At 32.0% G+C, this 24,262-nt stretch overlaps 1 protein-coding gene across 3 annotated transcripts; it reads left to right on the plus strand.

The window, feature by feature from the left end:
* The first annotated feature begins 7,511 nt into the window (after positions 1 to 7,511).
* On the plus strand, positions 7,512 to 10,622 carry LOC104646461 (protein yippee-like). Of its 3 annotated transcripts, XR_740567.4 has the most exons (4): positions 7,512 to 7,844; positions 8,704 to 8,747; positions 10,150 to 10,205; positions 10,293 to 10,377. XR_740567.4 is itself a non-coding variant. In XM_069295167.1 (3 exons), the coding sequence occupies exons 1-3, from the start codon at positions 7,749 to 7,751 to the stop codon at positions 10,375 to 10,377; spliced, it is 237 nt and encodes a 78-aa protein (XP_069151268.1). In that variant the 5' UTR covers positions 7,534 to 7,748; the 3' UTR covers positions 10,378 to 10,622. The 3 variants fall into 3 exon arrangements, 2 of the variants coding, with proteins under 2 accessions (XP_069151268.1, XP_010318245.2); XM_069295167.1 differs by lacking the exon at positions 8,704 to 8,747 and having other exon boundaries at positions 7,534 to 7,844; positions 10,293 to 10,622; XM_010319943.4 differs by lacking the exons at positions 7,512 to 7,844; positions 8,704 to 8,747 and adding an exon at positions 8,759 to 10,063 and having other exon boundaries at positions 10,293 to 10,622.
* Positions 10,623 to 24,262: the final 13,640 nt, after the last annotated feature.

Genomic DNA, 24,262 nt, shown 5'->3' on the forward strand with positions numbered 1-24,262 from the left:
AATAAGGAACTAGAACAATCATTGCGATTTTAAATGATCCATATAATCACTAGACTCTTCACAATCACAGGAAGGTTGTGGAACTATTACATCAAGTTCGTTCAATAGATCCTTCATTTTAGGGTAATAACTTGTTATGGAGTCAGTTCCTTGTCTCAAATGGGCAATTTCTTCCCATAAATAGTAAATCCTCATCAAATTCAATCTATCAAAATGGTCCTTGAATTCATCACATACTTTTTTAGCATTCGAAGCATAAACTATGCTTGATATCGAATCAACAAAAACAATATTGCTGATCCATACAACACAATTGCGTTGCACTTCTCCCCATAATTCTTCTACTTCTCCTTAAAACGTACTCTTCGTGCAATTACCATCCACAAACCCAAGCTTTCCTTTTCCTCGCAGTGTTAGTTTTATCAATCTGCTCCATAGAGAGTAGTTCTCTGATCTTGTGAGTTTTATCAGAATTAATTAAAAATCTTGGAGATAGAGAGAATGATGATTATCGATTGTCGTTGTAGCTGGAACTTCCATATATGCAGTAGATTATTCTCCTGTCATTGGTGTACTAAACGAATTATTTTGATGAACTCAAACTCTAAGCTCAGTTGAAGGTGAGGTCGCCGTTGTGATCCCATATTAAATTAGGTCTTAGGCCTAACTTATATCCAAAATCTATCTCAAAGGGAGGAGTAATGTCCAAGCCTTATAATGAGTTCACCCATCTCATTAACCACCAATGTGAAACTTTTTTACTTTTAACACCCCACCTAACGCTCATTTCTTAGCATCTGGTGCCCGAGAAATTTTGGACAATTTTTGACCCACCACACGCCCAATGCTTAGCATTTGGTGCATGGACATTTTTTGGGCATTTTTTTGGTCCTTCTCATCGGGTTGAGATGGACCCTCTCAGATACTATGTTGATTTTGAGTTCTCTATGCAGTATCCATGGTGGGTATGTCCACCATTGATGAGTTCCCTAAGCAATTACAGGGAGAGATTCAAAAGACAAGAGAGAAAATTGTTTTTTTAATATGAAAAAATTACGTCAATTACAAGTGATGTTTAGTACACATTGGTCTAGCTGATCTTCTTCTAGAAGGTTTCATTTAACTATATTCATAACCAATAGTAACTAATTATGTTAACTACATCATAATGACACTTACAACCATTAACAAAAACAAGGAACTTGTTATTTCAATAATTTTGAAAAAAGATAGTAGATTTCAATGCTCAAATACATCAAATAGTGCTTTGATGAATTATCAACTAGTGTAGTTCCAATAGAACAACACAGCCACTAAAAAAATTAAATCATTTTATGCTCTTTATTGTCGATGGTTTCCTAATATATCAATTAATAATAAATATATGAGAAAAAAAAGAAGAAAACGTTTAATTTATAGTATCTTTGAAATTCCGAAGTTGTTCTAGAAGGGAAAATGGTCACATAGTCAAATAGCTAACACTAAAGACTTGTCGACCATTTGATTTATCATTTGCTCAAGTCATTGATTTTACTTGATTAATAATTAGCCTTTGAAGGAGAAAGGAAAAATACATTCCTCGCTCACAGACCGGTCCAAAGATAAAATACCATAAGAAGAATGGAGTGATAAGAGAAATCTCTCAATTATAAGTTTTTATGGTTACAATTTATAAATTGCAATGATACTCTATTTTAATTGCATTGTAATATCCCTCTAGGACTATTCAAAACGAGTCACTTTTACTCTCCATTACTTTTTTATCTAAAAAATGCTATCGTTTTTAAGCTTTTGGATCAAATATGCTCTCCAACTAGCAAAAAATTATGACTAAGCTGATGCATCGTGTATGACGATAAAGTCGACTAGGATAAGGTGTTTTAGTTATAGTAGTAATATTATTCATGTAAATAATATATTTATATTTTGGTAGGGCTCCTAGTGCATCTAGTGTAGGACTTTTCTCCTATATTAGGAACATGTACTCAAAGATTTTAATTATTAATACAACCCTTGATTTCTCTATATTTTATGTAAGAATTCGACATGGTATTAGGGCATTAAAGTTTTTCCGCTCTTTAACGTGTTCAATCGAAAAAGTAGAATAACCACAATATCAAAATTCAATTACCTCTTCTACTAACACCATATCAACCTCCCAACTTCACCATCTTATTGCGTCTTGTTCCATTAAAATCAAGGCAGCAAATTATCTTCAATGGAGAACACAAATGTCTCAGTTGATTCACGTGATGAGACTAACCTATCTCATCACAAAGAATGAACCAACTAAAAGTACATGTTTCCATTGGACAAACTGTTGAGAAAGTTGTAGTTGTTATGAAGGATGTAGTAGACAACAACAATATTGATGATTGGGAAGAGAAGAATGTGTTGCTAAGAAGTTGGATCTCAGACACCTTAATAAAATAAAATATGTACCTGATTTTAGGCCGCTCAACTGCCAAGGAGATGTGAGAATACTCGGAAGAAGCTTATCTTCAAGCAACGAAATATTAGGAGTTCCAGCTCAACCATAACTGCAAAGTATTAGGTTAGGAACCAAAAAGATTGATTAAGATACTAAGGAATACAAAGGCATATGTGATGGTCTTGCATTCATTCACCAGCCTATATATGAAGATAAAAAAGTAATTAATTTTGCTAAAAGTTTAAGTGTAAAGTACAAGAGGCTTTTTCATGCTAGGTAAGACACCATATGTCACTCTTAATTAATTTATTAATGCTCTTTGATATGAGATGAGATGAAAAAGAAATTTCACAAAAAAATTATAACGTGACATTCTTTGTCCAAAGGGGTAGGGTAAGAGGAAACTACTCTCAAAGAAGAGGAAATAATAACTTCAATTTTAGAGAAATATGCTTTAAGCCTGCTGGACAAGGAACAAGTTCTTATATAACAAATATAAACCAGGTTCTTGAATAGTCCTTCAAGTAGAAGTCAAGAGAGGAACAATATTGACATGTATAAAATTTATGTTAGGAATAATCATACTGCTCTTAAGTGTTTCTGCATGTAGGACTACTCTTATCAAGCTGCAGATAAGCTACCACAAATATTAGTTGCTACTAATCTAGAAAACACTACCAATGACACCTTATATGTGGACTAAGAAGTAAGTAGTGATATGACATATAACTCGAGTAATTTAACTAGTCGTAAATAGTATAATGGGCCAGATAAAATTATTATTAGGAATGAATCAAACTTAGACATAATACATGTTGAGAAGATATTAGGAGAAAGCCTAAAGTTAAGAGAAGTTCTTGTAGTTAATAAGATGGACAAAAATCTACTCTCAATTACTAAAATTGAAAAGGATAATTGTTTTACTCTTGAGTTTGACGAAAGTAACTTTGTTGTAAAGGACAAGAAGACAATGTCACTACTGGTCAAGGGATTTAAAAGGAATGTACTCTCTTCTTTGAAAAATAACAATCTATATGCTAAACTGTTGCACACGATTGAATCACATGAAACAACATGTGGCATATTAGATTAGAACAAGCTGGTTAAAATCTTTAAATGTTTTGAATTGTGATAACTAAATAACTAAATAAATATTAGTCGTTGGAATAAAATGTTTATTGTTTGTACTAGTTGTAAGTTGGGTAAGAGTTGTAAACTTTCATTTGGTTTGAGAAATAAAATTGAGAATCAACTAGTGTTCATAAAAAAGAACATAGAGATATTGTGGAGACTGTCTTAACTCTACTACTTCATGCTAACCTACCTTTGTTTCTCTATAGGCTAACTTCCCCCATTGCAACGTTCCTCATTAATAGAATGTCTTCCTCATTCCTAAAAATAATTACTTCATTTGCTACATTGTATGGAGAGCAACCTGATTACAATAGCCTAAAGATGTTAGGGTATATATGTTTTTCATGTATCTGGTGTAGCATCAAATTCAGTCCAAAAACTTATCCTTGTGTATACATAGGCTACTACAACTTACACAAAAGATATAAATGAAATCATCCCCCTACAAGAAGGTTGTATGTATCCAAAAATGTGTTATAAAAACAAATTACCCTCTGTGTCTCCCAATTAATCTCAGGCTAACATTGGTATTTCACCTCACCTTTCTACTTTTGTTGAATCTTTCTTTAAATTGTAATTACATGATCATAATCACAATTCAGGGGAAGTACAAGCTGATAGTACACAAGGTATAAGTGAAAATGCTACTACAACAATCCATATACTTTTTGATGATTAGAGTGTTATTGACTCCTCAGTTGAAGGATCAAAGGAATAGGTCAAAGTGATGCTCCACACAAAGGTAATGAAACCTAGATTTAAGGCTCGAATTGCAGATTTAGAATCTGCTAGTGGCAATAAGGAACGGGTCGCATGTGCAGGTCACAGTCAATGGTGATTTATTATCACTTCCTCTGCATCTAATTCATTAAGAAAACATTAGAAGTCGACTTTCCCAAGTGGAATATGCTTAGTCATCATCAACAAGAAGATACTACACTACAATCAACTTCTTCAATTGATGTACATCTTACACCACAAGGACATCATATGATCACCACACACAAGGCAAAAGAAGTCATTTGTTGCTCGCAACAGCAAGAAGATCTTGAGGGAACCAAATACTATTGAGAAAGTACTAAGCGAGAGAAATATGTATATATAAATACATATATTTTTATTCTATACACTTAAAATTATACAAAAATAGATCTTCCTCTACCATTCTCTTTTGCCTTTCTCCCTTTCTTAACTGCAAAAATAGATCTTCCTCTACCATTCTCTTTTGCAAAAATATGTTTTATCACAATGTTCACTATTTTCTCACTTAAATTATTTGAGATAATAGCGGTCATCTTAATAAATTGAAGTTAATATCTCAAAAGGTCACACAACTATTAGAATTTATTAAAAAAGTTCATTGAATATTGTTTTACATCAATAAAATCATTCAACAAAGGACTTTTATCATACAAAATCACTCTTTATCATAAAATTAAAAAACATCAAAATAAATTAAGTTATTTTTATATACATTCAAGATGCTTAAATAGCAAAAATAGCTCTTAAATTCATACGTCAACATAAGCATAGTAGTTCGATTATAATATTTTATACTAATGGTAACTAAATTAAATAACTCATATTTTAGTCACAAATAACTCTATTTAAATTATAAATTTTGTAAGCTAATCAATTTAAATAAATTTATTAATATAAATATAAAACATAAAACCAAGAAAATAAACAAAATGAAAGGATTTGAGGGGATATTTTTGTCTTTACATATATCAATCCCATGGTATTAGATCCATGTATTACTAATATCATCAAATGGAAGATATTAGTTATAAACCCTATAACACCATGAAGGGTGTATAACTAATCCATGAATTAGTTATACATAGGCTCAAAATTCCTATCAATCATATTACTCTCTCCGTCCCATTTTATGTGGCAATATTTGACCGGACATTAAAATTTAAGAAATAATGAAGACTTTGAAATGTTTACCAAATTGCCAAGTAAACTCATTTTTATCTCTCGTCATAAATGTTTTAAGTACTATGATTAAAACTAACACTTTGTTTGGATGATTGTTACCCATTGTTTCACAATGTATTGTATTGTATTGTACTCTATTGTACTGTATTGTATGGTAGATACAATGTTTTGTTAGATTGTATGTTTGTTGTTGTTTAATAACGTTTTAATTGTTTGATTTGATTGTATCGCACTGTATTGTAATTTATTAATTTACTAAAATATCCTTAATTATTCAAGGGTAGGAGGTTTGACTAAATTTAAATAATTAAGGTAAAATGTAAAATAATATTTTGAAATATTATGTAAAGATATAATTGAAAAAAGAAATTAAGTAACGAGGGAACACACCAAATTGATTGTTCCATAAAATAGGGTTTTTCATTGTTACGTAACAAAGAAATCTAACAATACAGTACAATACATTTTAAGTAACAATCAAAACAAACATTGTAGGTACAATATCGATACAATACAATACAATGGATGACAATGATCCAAACATAGTGTAAGTGAAACCAACAAGGATAAAAAATGAATTGTACCTTTAAATACTTACCATATACAAAGAAATATAACATTCTTTTTGGGATCAAACAAAAAGGAAATAATGTCACATAAAATGAGACGAAGAAAATACTACTTAATACCGAAAATTCTTATTATGGTTGACATACAATTATTGTCAGTTGTATGAGGCCTTGTTTGGCTGCCACATGTTAATGAGATCCACATTCCACTTCATTTCATTACATTTTCTTTTCTCTTTCATTTTTAGCATTCTTTTTTTACTTTTTCTTTTTCCTCCCAACGGTTTCTTCATTTTTTTCTACTTGTTAACTCCTGATATAATTTATTTTTTTTGATGGTATTTATTTTTTTATTTTTATTTTTTATTCAATATTTGTATTGAAATTCGACTATTTTAGATTCGTATTATTTAAGACTTTGTTCGAAAAGATTTACCGTGTACAAGATTTTTTCGTATTCAAAGCTTGAAATCGAGACCTTTAGTTAAGCCAGAAACGACATCATCTGGTCCCATCATTTATTTGAGGAATAATAAAATTGGGTGTGTCGAAAATTTAAATATATTTTTTTACTGAGTTTTAAGGAATTGAAGAATGTTGATGAGTTTTATATATATAAAATGCGCTTTTGATATTATTAAAAAAATCAAATTACAAAATAAATGCAAAATCAAAAAATTGATTTCACAATTATTATTTTGTGGTTGCACTTTCCTCAATTTCTTAAAACTCATCCAAAAAATTAAATTTAAATATTTCTACGCACTCATTTTGGTATTTCCTCAAACATATGTTGGTTTAGAGGATGATATTATTTCTTACTTAATTAGAAGTATCGAGTTCAAATTTTGAATATGAAAATAATTCTTGATAGATTGTATATCTATTCAAATAAAGGCTTACATAAATTTAAATTTTAAATATTTTAATTTTAATGCAGATGTTGGATGGAAAAAAATCAATATAAAAATAAAATTATGTTAAATGTTACTCCCTCCGTCAGGAATTGTTTGTCATGTTGTGCTTATCGAAAGTCAATTAACTTATTTTCAAAAGTAAATTAGATCACATTAATTCGATATTTTAAATAAAAAAATTAGATATTCTAAAATTATATGAAAAGTACTATAAATTATAATTTTTTGCATATTAATATAATAAAAAGTACATCTTAAAATGTTTGTCAAATTTTTTATAATTTGACTCTAAAAATAAAAAAACATGACAAACAATATCGAATGGAGGAAATAATAACAAATAGAAAAAAGCAAGAAAGAATTGGGAGGAGATCAGTAAAAGTAAAAAAGAAAAGATTAAAATAGAAGAGAAAAGGAAATGAAACGAAATAAAATAAAAGTGAAAAGTAGGTTCCATTAACATGTGACAGCCAAATAAGCTTCTTACACCTGACAGTAATTATATCCCGCACATAATAAATTTTTTCACTTAATACCAATCACACTACTCATACTAAGACTATTCCTCCTCCTACTTGCTACCAAACAAGGCCTTTTCTTTTATTATTTTTGATCTTTTCCATTTTGAGTCCTTTTCCTTTCTTGACGTTACTTACTAATATCTTCCAGCCGAAACATAAACTATTAGCCCTTTTTGGATAACTCATTTTCTATTTTCGTTCTTCAATTTTCTTGTGATCTCAAAAATCTTTGATGGGGAGATTGTTTGTGTCGACTCTTGAAGGCAACATCTACAGCTGCAAGCACTGTGGAACTCATCTTGCCCTTTCTGAAAACATTGTTTCCAAGGTTTAACTCCATATTTTCTGTTTGATCACTCTATTGTTGTGATTTCTTGAAATTTAATTTTGATTTTGATTTGTTTCGTTATAAAAATACTATCTTTGGCTTGATCGGTGGTTTTGTTTCTAGAACTTGTTAGGGATTGTTGTTGGTCTATTTCAGTAATTTTAGATGTATAAAAATTGGCTAATTTAAATCAGTTATGTGAGCGAAGAATGTCTTATATTGAGTAAATTTTACCCTAAAGGAGATGGGGTTTTTATTATCAAAGAACTGGGTTTTGTGGAGTTTCTGATTTTGGAGTAAAAGGGGATTGTATGATGATTGTTTGTGAACTTATAAAAATTAGTTATTTACTGCTGTAGCATGCCATACAAAATTCCTGCTTAATCCAGTTCTGAATTAGAGAAGTTGTTTGTTGAGTCTGATACTTGGAGTATACTTGATTGACATTTTCCATTTGTTCCATGGCTATGTGCTAGTGGCTTGAATATTCAAACTATTATTGTTATACCCAGTCTGTTGATCAGGTCCTGATCTATTTTCTACATTTTTATCAATTTGGTGCTTGCTTGTTCTCTTCATTTTTCTTAATTTTATTGTAATGTGCATTCATGACTTTCTATGAAGAATTCCATATGACTTCTATAGCATAAAATAAGACCGCATTTTCAAGTTTTGCAGCTTTGAAACTACTGTTTCTTTGAAAATTCATATGCTTTTGGATAGAGTGAAATGTTGATTATGCAATTAATTATATTGAAGTTTATGTTACATTCTTGTTTCAGCCCTTAAATAATGTTTGTACTCATTCTGAGTCATGAAGTTATCTAACTCTATGTTTTCCTTCTAATCTTTCCTTCAGTCTTTCCAGTGCAAACATGGGAAGGCTTATATCTTCAGGATGGTGTAAGGCTATTTGATTTTGCACATTCAATCATCAGATATGTTTGTGACATATTCTCATGTCCAATTTTTTTAACTTACAACATGAAAATCACAAGTGCAACTTAAAACTTTTGTTGGTTTTATTCTTGTTAGAGTATCTGATTGTTGTTAAGCTTTTCTTGGCATTGATGGGACATAAGTTATTTGTAGCTTTTTTAGATGAACAAAATGATATTTCGACGGTCAAGCTTATCCATACCTCTGCTACAGAAAGATGAAAAAGCTACCGTATAAATCCTCTTATTTGACTTCCACCTCTTCTTTTACTGGTGTGGAGGATACTGTTAAGCTAGAAAGTGAAAAAACATGAAGTGTTTAAGAATTCGTGTTGGTAGTAGTTCGCCAAAATTTTCAGATTTGAAATGAAAAAAGATTTGTTTTCAAAAGTTGAGTGCAACTGGAGTATGTGCAAATTATTTGGCTTTTACTCTACGTGGGTCACATAGTTCTCAGGATCTTTGATTTTGTTATTAGCTCCGAGTCATTATTATCATGGAAGGTCACAACCAGCCTAGAGTATTTGAGTGCACCTGAAAAGTTGTGTACAAGGCAAGCTATACCCTATATGTTTAATTTGTTGAAGACATAATACTTTATATTTGTATATTCATACATTTGTGTCTTAGACATTGCTCTCAAGATCTGATTTTGTTATCAGCTCTGAGTCATTATTATTTCGGAAGGTCTTAACTCATGACCAACCTAGAATATTTGAGTGCACATGAAAAGTTGAACAAGGTAGGCTATACCTTGTAGGTTTAGTTTGTTAAAGACATGGTACTTTATATGTATATCTTCATACATTTGTGTCATTGACTATAAAATTAGCACCAGAATTTGATCAATTGGAATTACTATAGAACCTAGTGGGAATTTTACCAGACTATTATATCGTGTACTTTTGAATGTATTTCCAGGAGTACAAACATTAACACGTTAATATATAGAGTAACTTCTTACTTGACATGGGTTATTTTTCACTTGGTAGCAGCACTACAATAGTTACATGGCTGAATACATATATAATTCTCCACTTGATTGCTCTTGTTTAAGAGTTCTGCTCTTCTCAAACCTCTTCATTTAATTTAATCATTTAGCATAAACACACAAAATGATAATGCAGTTTGTAGTTCTGTGTATTCTATACGCCTTTTGTTTCTTTTGACATGGTGAATGTCACTTCTGGTGAGATAGAAAATAGAATGATGATGACTGGTATGCACACTGTGGCAGACATTTTCTGTGTCTGTTGTGGGTCAAATGTTGGATGGAAATATGTGAGTATAAAGTGATAAGATGCAAGACATTGTCTTTGGCAGTTGATAGAAGTTTTAGTTAATCCTAATATGACGATTCTTTTCAGGAGGCCGCCCATGAGATGAGCCAAAAGTACAAAGAAGGAAAATCAGTGCTTGAGCGGTCAGTTGATTACTTCAGTTTTCTTTAGAATTGAGTTAGGAACATATCATAAGTCCTCACTGAGGTACTTTCTTTTATACTCAACAGGTTTAAGATTTGTGGCGTTGATGGAAGCCATTACTCGTCTAGTCATGATATTCATGTTGCAGGAAGTGATGCTGATGATGTTTGATCACAATCCAGAAAAAAAATTCTATCCCAAAATGTACATTCTTTAACTCACCACCCCATTAGTTCTTTATGGACCATTGGATTCTTGAATAACTTAAGCTACTACAACTTCTTTAAGCTTGTCCTCTATTGTCTATATTAACATGGAAGCCACCATGTGTTGTGGCAAACTAACATGACCATCTGCCTGCATTTGTTTGCAATGACAAGACATTACTAGTAGCAACCACTCTGCTTTCATTGCTTCGGTTTTTCCATTGTTGTTTGGTTACTAGATAGAGCTATGTGGGTATTAGTTATGCAGGTATTACTTACAAAGGGTTTAGTTATGCAGATATTACTTATGCGGGTATTAGTCATGCAGGTATTAGTCAAGCAAGTAGTCTGGACATGTCTTTTTGAAATAAAACCAGGACTATAAATTGATTTGCCGTCTAGTTTGCCCTTTTCCATAACCATCCCATATCCTTCCTGAGTTACTCGCATAGACCATTTAGGTCTACCTAGATATTCCATAAGCCCCAATATTCTATCAAGGCAGTTGCCGAACCATACTACATAGTTCTGGCAACAACAAAAGCTTAAAAAATTAGCACCTTACCCCCATCATCACATCAAAACTTGGTAGAGTTCATAGAAGTAAAACTGGTCTAGTATGGTGTGAAGTTTTGTCCAGACGTAAACAGAATGATGTCAAAAACTAGCTAACATTTTTGTCCGAAATCATGGCTTTGTTGTTTTATCAACAAAAATATGACAAGAGTTAGTAGAAATTTAAGATTATTCAGCAGATTTGTAATGACCTATTATGTCATTTTAGTTGTTTAGGGCGATAGTACCCTTGTGTAGATCTCTGTGAGTCAAGAGTGTGGTAGAAATTCGGAAAAGGAAAATCGAGTATGAAAATCTGCTTGTGTTTCACTATAGTGGACACTTTCTTTGTAATAACTAGATCACTATTTATACCTCATTAATTTCTGTTGAGCAATTCATACGCTTAGAGAGTCAAATTTATGGGGTTTCTAGGTAGGTTAGGTTCATAAATCTATACTAGAAAGGCAAGATTTAACGGACTAGAATTGAAGATCATTCATAATTAAATTGCCCCACATGTTATGCCATCAAAATAATAACCCTAGGTTTCAATAGATGAAATCCTATGGATATTCTTTTCAGTTCTAGGAGTAAACCAAAATATGGAAGAAATGAATGAACGGAAGACACTTTCCTCAATAGAGAAAAACCCCAAGTCTTGGAAAAATCTTCTCTGGGGTTCTTTAGTCAGATATTTTACATTATGACTTAGTATGGAAAAAAACTAACATAAAGACGCGAGTTACTATTTTCCGACCTTCTCCGTAGCGAAACTTCACAACTTCGTTATGATCATCCATACTTCCTATTCGATAAAATCATCTTTAAATAATTGGTTAAACCTTCTAAAGGTAAAATTATGCGAGTTTGAATACTCAAGACCTTTGTTTGAGAAAGAAGATGATTAATGTGTTGTTATATTTCTAGAATGAATACTTCTAAGGGTAAGATTGTTTGTCGTCTCATGATGAGAACTTACGAGTGATGAGTCTAAATATGAGAGTTTTATTATTGTCCGTAGTCTCATGTTGAAAACTTGCGAGTAATAAGTCTAAATATGAGAGTTTTATTACAACACCACTTTTGTTCAATATTTCTTTTTTGATGGCAAGGGAAACCCGCAACCGCTATCCTTTGGGTGAGCACAAGGTAAAACCCCCCTCTTATGCAATAGATCGCAAATCAAATAGGATAGGTAACCCGCACTAGCAAGCCTAAAATGCCTATAAATTTAATAAATATCTTTAGTTCCACTTGAAACTTTCTAACTTCTTAACCTCATATATGATTAGACATGCAGACCTTTCTCGTTTCACATGTAGAATCTGAATATATGTCATACCTCAACGATCTAAATTTGATATATTTTTTTTAAATTTCAACCTTTTTGCAAACTTTGTACACGATAAGAAATTATTGGGCAAAGATATCTGATTGTCTTTCATACGGTCACAATTAAGATAAAAGGGTGAATTTTGTCCAAATGAAAATAATGAAACCAGAATGATGTCCAAAACTAACAAACATTTTGTCTGACACTCATGACTTTATTGTTTTATCAACAAGATATGACAATTTGCATAAAATAACATACTCATTATCCTCAATAGAGAAAACTCTCCCTTAACGAAGTTTCAGTAGATAACAACTATTTGATTACAATTAAGATTATTAAGCAAATACATAACGACTTTTTCCATCGTTATTATTGTTTAGGCGATAGTACCCTTGTGTAGATCTCCGTGGGTTAAGAGTTGGTAGAAATCTTAAAATGGAAAATCGAGTGTGAAATTCATTTTGTGTTTCCCTATAATGAACACTTCTTTAAATAGCGAGATTGGTATAACGAAGGAAGGCTACATAGAGAAGGTAGCGAAGTTTCGCTATAGTGAAGGTCAGGAAATAGTAACTCGTGTTTTAAAGCTAGTTTCATTCAGATTTAATCATAACGTAATTTTTTTACCAGATTGGACCTGCAGACGGTTTGTGTGTCACATTTACCGTCCATATATTCGTCATACCTCGACGATCAAAATTTGATATTTTAAATGCTCTTTGATTTCAACATGAAAAGATATTAGCTATTACTATATCTACATTTGCTTTAGAAAAGCTCAGTCAAAGCAATGAAATTTAATGACTCAAATCTAATTCAAATTTTTGAAGTGTTATAGTTGACCTTAGTAAGTCATACAAAAATTACGGGTAAAATTACTTAATATTTGGCTTTCATATAACAACAACTGAAGTTTTATCCCAATGAAAGAATAATTGTTGACACCCAATCTTATCCTTTATGAATTTCATGGTAATAAAAATATCTTAGATGGAGCTTGGAACTTACTATCCTCTGCCAAGAAGACAAAGATTTACTTCCATAAAAAGGATGATTTATGCGGATCAACAATTATTACTGTCTTTGTATTTATTCACCTTTATTAAGAACTTATGAATAATCATTTTCAAAGTTCAATTACTATCATGCTCAAGTATTTTTACAAAATCTAGTTATAATCATATTTTTGATTTGGTTTCACTTGTATTTAACAAAATCTAGTTATAATCCTATTTTTAATTTGGTTTCACCTGTATTTACATATTTTATTATTCTTTTATACTATCTTAGTTTAGTTAGTTCTGGTAGTAAAGAATTTTTTGTAAGTCGAGTATATTTTCTGCCATCATATGAATTTTTCTTGCAACTTATTCAATTATCTAAATGATGTGTAACTCTCTATTCAATTATTCATACATGCTTTTTATTTGGGGTTTTTGCGTCCTAGCAAAACTACTATATTGATTTTAATTCTTAATCATGTTTTCTCATTTATCTTGTTGTTGCTACAATTCTCATTTACCCAAATTTTCTTTTTCCTGTTTGTTGGAATATGCTTTATTATAAGTTTGGTGTTTATTGGAAATAATTTTTTCATCTCTAAGAAATACAGATATGATATGTGTACACTCTATCTCTATCCCTCTTCAAATTTCAGTTCTGAAAATTACATTTATTTTTATTTGAAGATATTATTATTTTTGTAATTATGTGTTTATTGTATGTAATTTCGATGAAGCCTTTTATATTTTTGAATGTTATCAAAACTGACCAACTATTTAAAGTCAAAAACTTTTGTGTTAGGAATGAATATCAATTTCAAGTTACAATGATTCACTAACTTTTATATTGAGAAAATTGATTAGTGTAAAGTTACACTATCTTTAAATAAGATTCACAATTCTCAAAGCACATTCAAGTCATGTAAAAAAATAACACTAAGATAATTGATGAACTTTGATAGAATAATCACCCAATGTATGTTTTTGTTAACTATGTCAATCTATTTTAGCATCTTGTCTCGTTAGTCTATTTGTATGAAAACCTTTCTTACTTTATTTTTTAAATTAATTAAACTTTTAGGACATACATGTTCTCACTTCTAAATACTTTTTATATGTACATCACTTTGATTTCAACCATGACAAGTGGAGTCGTCAATTTGTGAAACATAGCTTAAAAGGAATCATCTCTCCATGCTGGGACATGTACGTGTTGGCCTTTTAGGAAATGATGACACAATACAGGCTATAGTTGACTTCTTGGATGAAGCACATATATAAATTTATAAAAATAAAGCACTTCTTATTTCATTCTTTTTCAATTTTATATATTACCATTTTAAAAGTTTCAGAAACTAGACAACTTTCATTATTATACTAATATGTCCATATACTCTCGTATAATCTTAATACCAATTTATTTATATATATTTCATTAAGAATTCTTTTCTTCTTGTTTTAAAGCGTTTAAAAGAGTTGATCATAAAAAAATGAAACAAAGGGAGTAACTATTGCCAATCTGTGTTATGAAAATCAGAAATTACTGGTTGCAATAAATCATTCAGAAACACGAAGTTACTGAGATTTTTAGAACCAGTAAGTAAGATGAAAAAAAATTTATTGGTAAAAAATAATTGAATCTGTAAAAACTTACCAGAATCTGGAATGCTCTTTTTAATAATTTAGGAAGAAAATCAAGTCCACTGAATTCATAGTGTCCCCTTAAGGAAATTATTCCCCTCGAGTATCCGAGGTTTGATTTGGAATATAACCTCCCAGGGTAAAATGATCTTAATCAGTAGAGTATAGATACCAAAAACTCTACTGTCAGTGAATCAATCCATAGCATGAAAGTACACGAAGAAATATGTGGTTTTTAAGAAGAAGGAAGATCAGAAAAATTCATAGGGAAATATTCTGAAGACTGAATAATATTTATAGGCAAGAAGAATTTATTCTGAAAGGTTGCAACCCCTTCAGAATTGACACGACCATTAATGAAAGATTGCAAACTTTCAAATGGTATTGACTGTTCCTGAAAGTTGCAACCTTTCAGAACAGTCATGGCGGGAATTTTTAAATATAACGGAAATTAAAATGGGTCACGCATGCGGATTCAAGTCGGGTCGAATAACTAAAAAGTTGAAAACATTTCGATTAACTTTTGTTATCAACTAATTAATTGAAAATAATTTTTGGCCATTTAATTAATTAAATAAATAATTAAAATAAATTTATCCAAAAAATTATCTCTTGATCGATCATTTGCCAAAGCCAAAGCCAAAGCCGAATCCGAAGTCGAAGCGAGCGACAACGGCGACGGCGCGAGGGGGTCCCTCTTTCCAATCCTTTTAACAATTAATAGGAGTGTTTATTTATTTAAACTCTCCTATTTTCATTTCCATTACCGATGAGGGACAATTGCCTTTTTCATTAAAGCATTAGAGGACTTTTCAAGTTCCCAACCTTTCAAGTTCTAAACTTTTCAAATTCCTCTCCTTTCCTGTATTTCCCATCAATTCTTGCTACATACCCAACAATCCCCCACATTGATGGGGAATAGTTAGAACATAGGAATGCACGGACAATTGTGTACTTTACAAGCAAAGATTAATTGTATCTGGATAAGTAGGTTTCCCCTTGGACTTTCCATAATGAACATATGTCGGATATACTCGGTCAATCGGTATATGTGATATTGTTAAACCGTCGAGTTTTGGTGTATACCTAAACAACCATATGTCACACAATTAACCCTTTACTTTTTATGTTTCTTACGATTGTGTTCGTTTCAGCCATGAACACCTCCTGGTTTCATGAGTGTATAGAGAATAGACTTTTGACACAGAATTCTCTTTGAAGCGGCTTCCACTTCACACTCACATAGGTGATTTCTAACCGTGTCATCTCGTAGATACACTATTTGGTCAAATCTACCAAACTTAGTAAATCATTAAAAAACTTTAAGCTTTATTACCTCATTAACAAGACTTAAAGTTTTAACCTTTTCCTGAACATTGTCTTCATCATGAGAATTGATTGAGTTAATTGACAATGGCTCGACAATGTCGAACCAACAACCACAACTTTGTTTTTCTCCTTGAATCTAGCTCTTGGGATCTCCAGTGTGCTAGATAGAGTTACCTTTATGCTGACTTGTCTAAAGCCGTAAACCCATTCCCTTAGATGATCTTTCAACTGCCTCTCTCACTAGGCCTTTCGTTAGTGGATCTGACACATTATCGCTTGACTTTACATAGTCAATTGTGATAATTCCACTAGAAAGTAGTTGTCTTACGGTGTTATGTCTACGTCGTATATGACGAGACTTCCTGCTGTACATAACGCTCCCTGACCTACCTATTGCTACTTCACTATCTCAATGTATGCAGATTGGTCCAACAGGTTTGGGCCAGAAAGGAATATCCTCTAGGAAATTCTTGAGCCATTCCGCTTCTTCACCAGCCTTATCCAAAGCAATGAATTTAGATTCCATTGTGGAGCGAGCAATACATGTCTGTTTGGACGATTTCCAAGAGACAACTCCTCCACCAAGTATGAATACATAACCACTTGTGGATTTTACATCATTTGACCCGGTGATCCAATTTGCATCACTAGATCCTTCAATCACAACAGGATATTTATTATTATGCAAAGCATAATGTTCTGTCCATTTTAGATAACCCAACACACGTTTCATAGTCATCCAATTAGTTTGATTCGGATTACTAGTGTACCAACTCAGTTTACTAATAGCACATGCTATATCTGGTCGCGCGCAATTTACAATATACATCAAACAGATTTTCATTGTCGAGTACTCCGCCTAGGTTCCTCACTAGTTAGAATATTTTCCATTGATTCTTCTCGTGGTCGTTTAGGTCTTTCACTAGTTGACTCACTTTCAGTTTTATACGGATAAATGTTTTTAAAAAATACTGCATTATCTGATTCAATTATCGTATTAACATGAATCTCAGGATTATCAGATTTGTGAACCAAATATTGACAGGCTTTACTATTCACAGCATACCCAATAAAGACACAATCTATTGTTTTGGGTCCAATTTTAACCCTCTTTGGTAAAGGAGTCTCTACCTTGGCTAAACACCCCCACACTTTGAAATATTTCAATTTGGGTTTTCTCACTTTCCACAACTCATATGGAATTGATTGTGTTTTTCGATGGGGTACTCTATTGAGTATTTTATTAGCTGTAAGGATGGCTTCCCCCAAAGATTTCGCGGTGAACTAGAATTGATCATTAAGGCATTCATCATTTCCTTTAATGTTCTGTTCTTCCATTCTGCCAAACCATTTGACTGTGGTGTATAAGGTGCAGTAGTTTGATGAATAATACCATATTCTAAACATATCTCTGCAAAATAAGATTCATATTCTCCACCCCTATCACTCAGAATAATTTTTATCTTTAGATTCAATTGGTTTTCCACTTCATTTTTGTATTGCTTAAATGCATCAATTGCTTCATCCTTACTATTAAGTAAATATACATAACAAAATCGAGTGCAGTCATCAATAAAAGTTATAAAATACTTTTTTCCACCACGAGATGGTGTTGACTTCATATCGCATATATCTGTGTGAATTAACTCTAAAGTTTTAGAATTTTTTTCAACAGACTTGTAAGGATGTTTAACAGACTTACTTTCCACACAAATTTCGCATTTCGACTTATCGCATTTAAAATCAGGCAATACTTCTAGATTAACAAATTTTCACAAGGCTTTGTAATTTACATGTCTCAAACGGGCATGCCATAAATCACTTAACTCCAATTAGTAAATAGAAACAAAATTTTTATTAATACTGTCAACAACCTTTACATTTAATTTGAAAAGACCCTCATTGAGGTAGCCCTTTCCTACGAACATTTCATTCTTACTTATTACAGCTTTATCACTAACTAGGACACACTTAAACCCGTTCTTAACGAGTAGTGCAACAGAAAGTAAATTCTTCCTAATAGTAGTGACATGCAGAACATTGTTCAAAGTCAACACCTTGTCGTATGTCATTTTCAACATTACTTTCCCAGTGCCTGCAATCCTTGTTGTTTTTGTGTTTGCCATGAATAAATCTTCATTGTACTCAGTAGGAGTGTACGTTGCAAAGACTTCTTTCGCAGAGCAAATAGTGGCACCTAAGTCAAGAAACCACTCCTTGGGATTTCCAACAAAGTTACACTCCGATATCATTGCACACAGGTCATCTGCATCTTCCATCTTTTCTACGATGTTTGCTTGACTTTTGCCTTTGCCTTTGTTTTTTTCCTTTCTTGGAGCATGACAATCAGAAGATCTATGACCAGCCTGCCCACAATTATAACAGTTACCTTTGAATTTCTTCTTGGCCTGTTCTGACTTCTACCTGTTGGACTTCTTTCTCTTTTTGTCTTTGGTAGGAGCTTCTTCAACAATATTAACTCCAATGATTGTTGAACTCTTACGCGAGTTCTTTTCGGCATTTCTGTTATCTTCCTCAATCTTGAGCCTAATCACATGATCTTTAAGCTTCATTTCTTTACGCTTGTGCTTTAGATAATTCTTGAAATCGTTCCACGAAGGAGGAAACTTGTCGATTATTGCAACCACTTGAAAAGCTTCATTTACTACCATATCTTCAGCAATAAGATCATCAAGAATGAGTTGAAGTTCCTGCACTTGCGATCCAACAGTTTACTATCTACCATTTTATAGTCTGAAAACTTTGTGACCACAAACTTTTTCAAGCATGCATCTTCTGTCTTATATTTCTTCTCAAGTGTAGTCCACAACTCTTTTGAAGTTGTTATTACACTATAGACATTATATAAGTCATCCTCTAAAGCACTCAAAATGTAACCTTTACATAGGAAGTCTGACTGTTTCCATGCTTCAACAATCATAAATTTTTCCGTGTCTGGCATTTCATCAGCAGGAACTGGAGTATCTTCACTTGTAAATTTCTGCAGACCAAGAGTGGAAAGCCAGAAAAATACTCGTTGTTGCCATCCTTTGAAATTCACACTTGTGAATTTACCCGGTTTCTTTGCTTGTGATACAAGAGTTTGGGTTGGTGCAACAATAGCCACCGTAACACCAGTATTTTCCATTTCTGATAAAAAAATTGTTACAATATAATTAAGCAATAAACTATAATTGCATACATAAAGGAGTATAAAATCACAAAGATTTTTGTCTCCACCAGAAACACTGATTTTTAATTTCCTATAGATTGTTGCCAATCTGTGTTATGAAAATCAGAAATTCCAGGTTGTAATAAATCATCAGAAACACGAAGTAACTAAGATTTTAAGAACCAGTAAGTAAGATGAACAAAAATTCTTTTGTAAAAAATAATTGAATTTGTAAAAACTTACCAGAATCTGGAATGCTCTTTTTAATAATTTAGGAAGAAAATCAAGTCCACTGAATTCACAGTGTCCCCTTAAGGAAATTATTCCCCTCTAGTATCCGAGGTTTGATTTGGAATATAACCTCCCAGGGTAAAATGATCTTAATCAGTAGAGTATAGATACCAAAAACTCTACTGTGAGCGAATCAATCCACAGCAGGAAAGTACACGAAAAAATATGTGGTTTTTAAGAGGAAGGAAGATCAGAAAAATTCTTAGGGGAATATTCTGTAGACTGAATGGTATTTATAGACAAGAAGAATATATTTTGAAAGGTTGCAACCCTTTCAAAATTGACATGACCATTAATGAAAGATTGCAAACTTTTAAATGGTATTGACTAATCCTGAAAGTTGCAACCTTTCAGAACAGTCATGGCGGGAATTTTTAAATATAATGGAAATTAAAACGGGTCACGCGCGCGGATCTGAGTCGGATCTGGTTAACTAAAAAGTTGAAAATATTTCGATTAACTTCTGTTATCAGCTAATTAATTGAAAATATTTTTTGGCCATTTAATTAATTAAATAAATTATTAAAATAAATTTTGTCCAAAAAATTATCTCTCAATCGATCATTTGCCAAAGCCAAAGCCAAAGCCAAAGCGAGCGACGACAACGACGGCGTGAGGGGGGTCCCTCTTTCCAACCCTTTTAACGATTAATAGGAGTGTTTATTTATTTAGACTCTCCTATTTTCATTTCCACTATCGATGAGGGACAATTTCCTTTTTCATTAAAGCATTAGAGGACTTTTCAAGTTCCAACCTTTCAAGTTCTAAACTTTTCAAATTCCTCTCCTTCCCTCTATTTCCCATCAATTCTTGCTACATACCCAACAGTAATATCTTATTGGGCTCGGGGCACAGGGAGAGACATCCTCTAATGGGGAGTATTAGTAGTTCAGATGAGGAACTTTCATTGTTTCTAGAAATGCGAAGATGGAAATGACAAAAATAATAAACAATTTCATCAAAAATTCAATGACTTTGATCCCCCTCGGTAAGTTTTTTTTTGGTTCTTCTTCCATTTATTGACCTTTATTTGTTCAAATTGACAACATAAAGAATAAATTTCAAGTTGAAGTTGTTTTTTTGTAGGTGCATTTCAACTTCAAGTTCCAAAAATATTTTGAGTCTTTACGGACATCATATAAATGTGTCCAACTAGTGAGAAATTAGTGATTTCAGCTTCATAATATAAAGTTCATGTACCTGCATTTAATATTGCATCAGCTGCACCCCTGCAGAAGACTCGTACGGATGAGTTCCTTAATGCTGGCAATGATACAACGAATACGATCGGTGATTTGTTTCTTCTTCTCATTTCCAAGTATGTGATTTTTTTGAGTTGTTTAATTGTTTATTTTAGCTGCTTATGTTGATTTTTGACATCATAAGTTTCTTTGTCTAATTTAATCTTTTTCACCATGTAGTTTATAAATTGGCTTAAGTCATTAGCAGCCCCTTAAAGTTGTCCGCATAATTCACTTAGACACCTTAATTAAAGCTTTTATCTATTGAACACCTATAGAACTTTGAATTGATACCTCTTGAGCCATTTTTTGCCTATGTGGCATTTTAAGTGTGTTCATGTTTGATGAGCGCGTGAAAGCTCTAATTAGACACTTCGTTTTTTTAAAAAATAATCCTCTTTCTTCTTCCTTGTGTTCGTCACGTCACTTTTCCGGCGACCACCATTGTTAATCATACTCTCTCCTTCTTTCATTCTTTTTTTCTAGTCACTTATCTCCTATACATTAATGATCATTTTATTTTTCCAAATTTGTCATTATTGTTGCCATCACATTCATTCCTTTCTCCTCTTTTGAGCAACCACCACTACTTTTACCACTAAGGCTGCCGCTTGTTTGTTATTTTTCAAGACTAAAATTGCTTGAATCTAAACTTGTACTAAAGCATATTCCAACAAATAGGAAAAAGAAAATTTGGGTAAATGAGAATTGTAGCAACAACAAGAAAAATGAAAAAACATGATTAAGAATTAAAATCAATCTAGTTGTTTTGCTAGGACGCAAAAACCCCAAATAAAAAGCATGTATGAATAATTGAATAGAGAGTTACACATCATTTAGATGATCGAATAGGTTGCAAGAAAAATTCACATGATGGTAGAAAATATACTCGACTTTCAATAAGTTCTTTGCTACCAGAACTAACTAAACTAAGATAGTATAAAAGAATAATAAAATATGTAATAACAAGTGAAACCAAATTAAAAATATGAATTGCATGGTAATAAAAATATCTCAGATGAAACTTGGAACTTACTATCCTCTGCCAAGAAGACAAACATTTACTTCCATAAAAAGGATGATTCATGCGGATCAACATGAGAGTCCAACTACATTGTCATATATTTGAAAAAGGTTGACCTTCTTACTTATTTCATGTTACACTCCTCTTCCCGCCAAATCCCTTTTCTCCTCAGTTCACTAACAGAAAATGCAATATAATGACAACAAAATAAAGCATATAACATTTATTTTTAGCACAAAAGTAGACAAAGATAGCTTAAAAAATATTTTGGCCTCGCAAATAAAAGAAGCTCGTAAAAAAAAATGAGAATGAAGGATAAGATTGGGTGTCAACAATCAATCTTTCATTGGTATAAAACTTCAGTTGTTGTTATATGAAAGCCAAATATAAAGTAATTTTACCCGTAATTTTGGTATGAATTACTAAGGTCAACTATAACACTTCAAAAAATTGAATTAGATTTGAGTCATTAAATTTCATTGCTTTGACTAAGATATGCTAAAGCAAATGTAGATATAGTAAAAGCTAATATCTTTTCATGTTGAAATCAAAGAGCATTTAAAATATCAAATTTTGATCGTCGAGGTATGACGAATATATGGACGGTAAATGTGACACACAAACCGTCCGTAGGTCCAATCATATTGAGATTTAGAAGGTTATAAATTTTGAAGTGGAACTAGAGAATTTTCATATTTTTTAAAGCATTTTAGGAAGAAATTAAACATATATTGTTATAAAATTTTAATTTAAATAGAATGTTGTTTAACAGAAGTGATATTATAATCAAACGCTCATATTTAGGCTTGTTACTCGTAAGTCTTCAACATTGGACGACAGATAATCTTAAACATCCAGTGTGTACGTCCTTTTCCCTTAGGATCATTTATCATCAATATATTACAACAGATTAATCATCTACTTTCTCAAACAGAGGCCTTGGGCATTCAAACTCACATAATTCTATGTTTAAGAAATTTTAATCAATTATTTAAAGACTATTTTATTACATCAGAGGTTTGCATGATCGTATCAAACTCATTCATAAAGCTTCAACCCCATTAACTTATCTTGAGCAGTTCATATGCTTAAAAAAATCATTTTATGTGATTTCTAGGTTCCTCAAATTCATAATTAAGTTAAGGTTTATAATTCCATACTAGTCGACAGAGTTTATCGGACTTAAATTGAAACTTGTTCATAATTAACCTGTCCTACATGTTCCATTAAAATAATAATTCTAGGTTTCAATGTGTAAAATCCTATGAAGAGCATATCTTTAAATTCAGGGAGGACATCGAAGTATGGAAGGAACAAATGAATGAACCGAAAAAACTTACCTCAAGAGAGAAAATCACAAAGTCTTAAAAAAATCTCCTCTAGGGTTCTCTGGTAAAAAAATTACGTTATGATTAAATCTGAATGAAACTAGCTTAAAAACACGAGTTACTATTTCCCGACCTTCACTATAGCGAAACTTCGCTACCTTCTCTATGTAGCATTCCTTCGTTATAGCAATCTCGCTATTTAAAGAAGTTTTCATTATAGGGAAGCACAAGATGAATTTCACACTCGATTTTCCATTTTAAGATTTCTACCAACTCTTAACCCACGGAGATCTACACAAGGGTACTATCGCCTAAACAGCAATAACGATGGAAAAAGTCGTTATGTATTTGCTTAATAATCTTAATTGTAGTGAAATTGTTGTTATCTACTGAAACATTGTTGAGGGAGAGTTTTCTCTATTAAGGATAATGAGTATGTTATTCAATGCAAATTGTCATATTTTGTTGATAAAATAATAAAGTCACGAGTGTCAGACAAAATGTTAGTTAGTTTTGGACATCATTCTTGTTTCATTATTTTCATTTGGACAAAACTTCACACTTATATCTGAATTGTGACCTATGAAAGCCAAACAGATATCTTGGCCCAATAATTTTTTATCGTGTACAAAGTGTGCAAAATGGTTGAAACTAAAAAAATTTAAAATATCAAATTTAGATTGTTGAGGTATGACATATATGCAGACTGTACATGTGAAACGAGAAAGGTCTGCATGTCTAATCATATATGAGATTAAGAAGTTAAGAAATTTCAAGTGGAACTAAAGAATTTTCATAAATTTATAGGCATTTTAGGCTTGCTAGTGCGGGTTACCTATCCTATTTGATATGCGAGCTATTGCATAAGAGGGGGGGTTTTACCCTATGCGCACACAAAGGATAGCGGTTGCGGGTTTCCCTTGTCATCA

The sequence above is a fragment of the Solanum lycopersicum genome, chromosome 3, assembly GCF_036512215.1.
Source record: "Solanum lycopersicum chromosome 3, SLM_r2.1".
NCBI classification, from domain to species: Eukaryota; Viridiplantae; Streptophyta; class Magnoliopsida; order Solanales; family Solanaceae; genus Solanum; species Solanum lycopersicum.

Coding starts and splice junctions, on each gene's coding strand:
- LOC104646461 (XM_010319943.4), top strand. CDS start 9,953: ATGGTGAATGTCACTTCTGGTGAGATAGAAAATAGAATGATGATGACT. Junction 10,064..10,149: donor CAAATGTTGGATGGAAATAT/GTGAGTATAAAG, acceptor GATTCTTTTCAG/GAGGCCGCCCATGAGATGAG. Junction 10,206..10,292: donor GGAAAATCAGTGCTTGAGCG/GTCAGTTGATTA, acceptor TATACTCAACAG/GTTTAAGATTTGTGGCGTTG.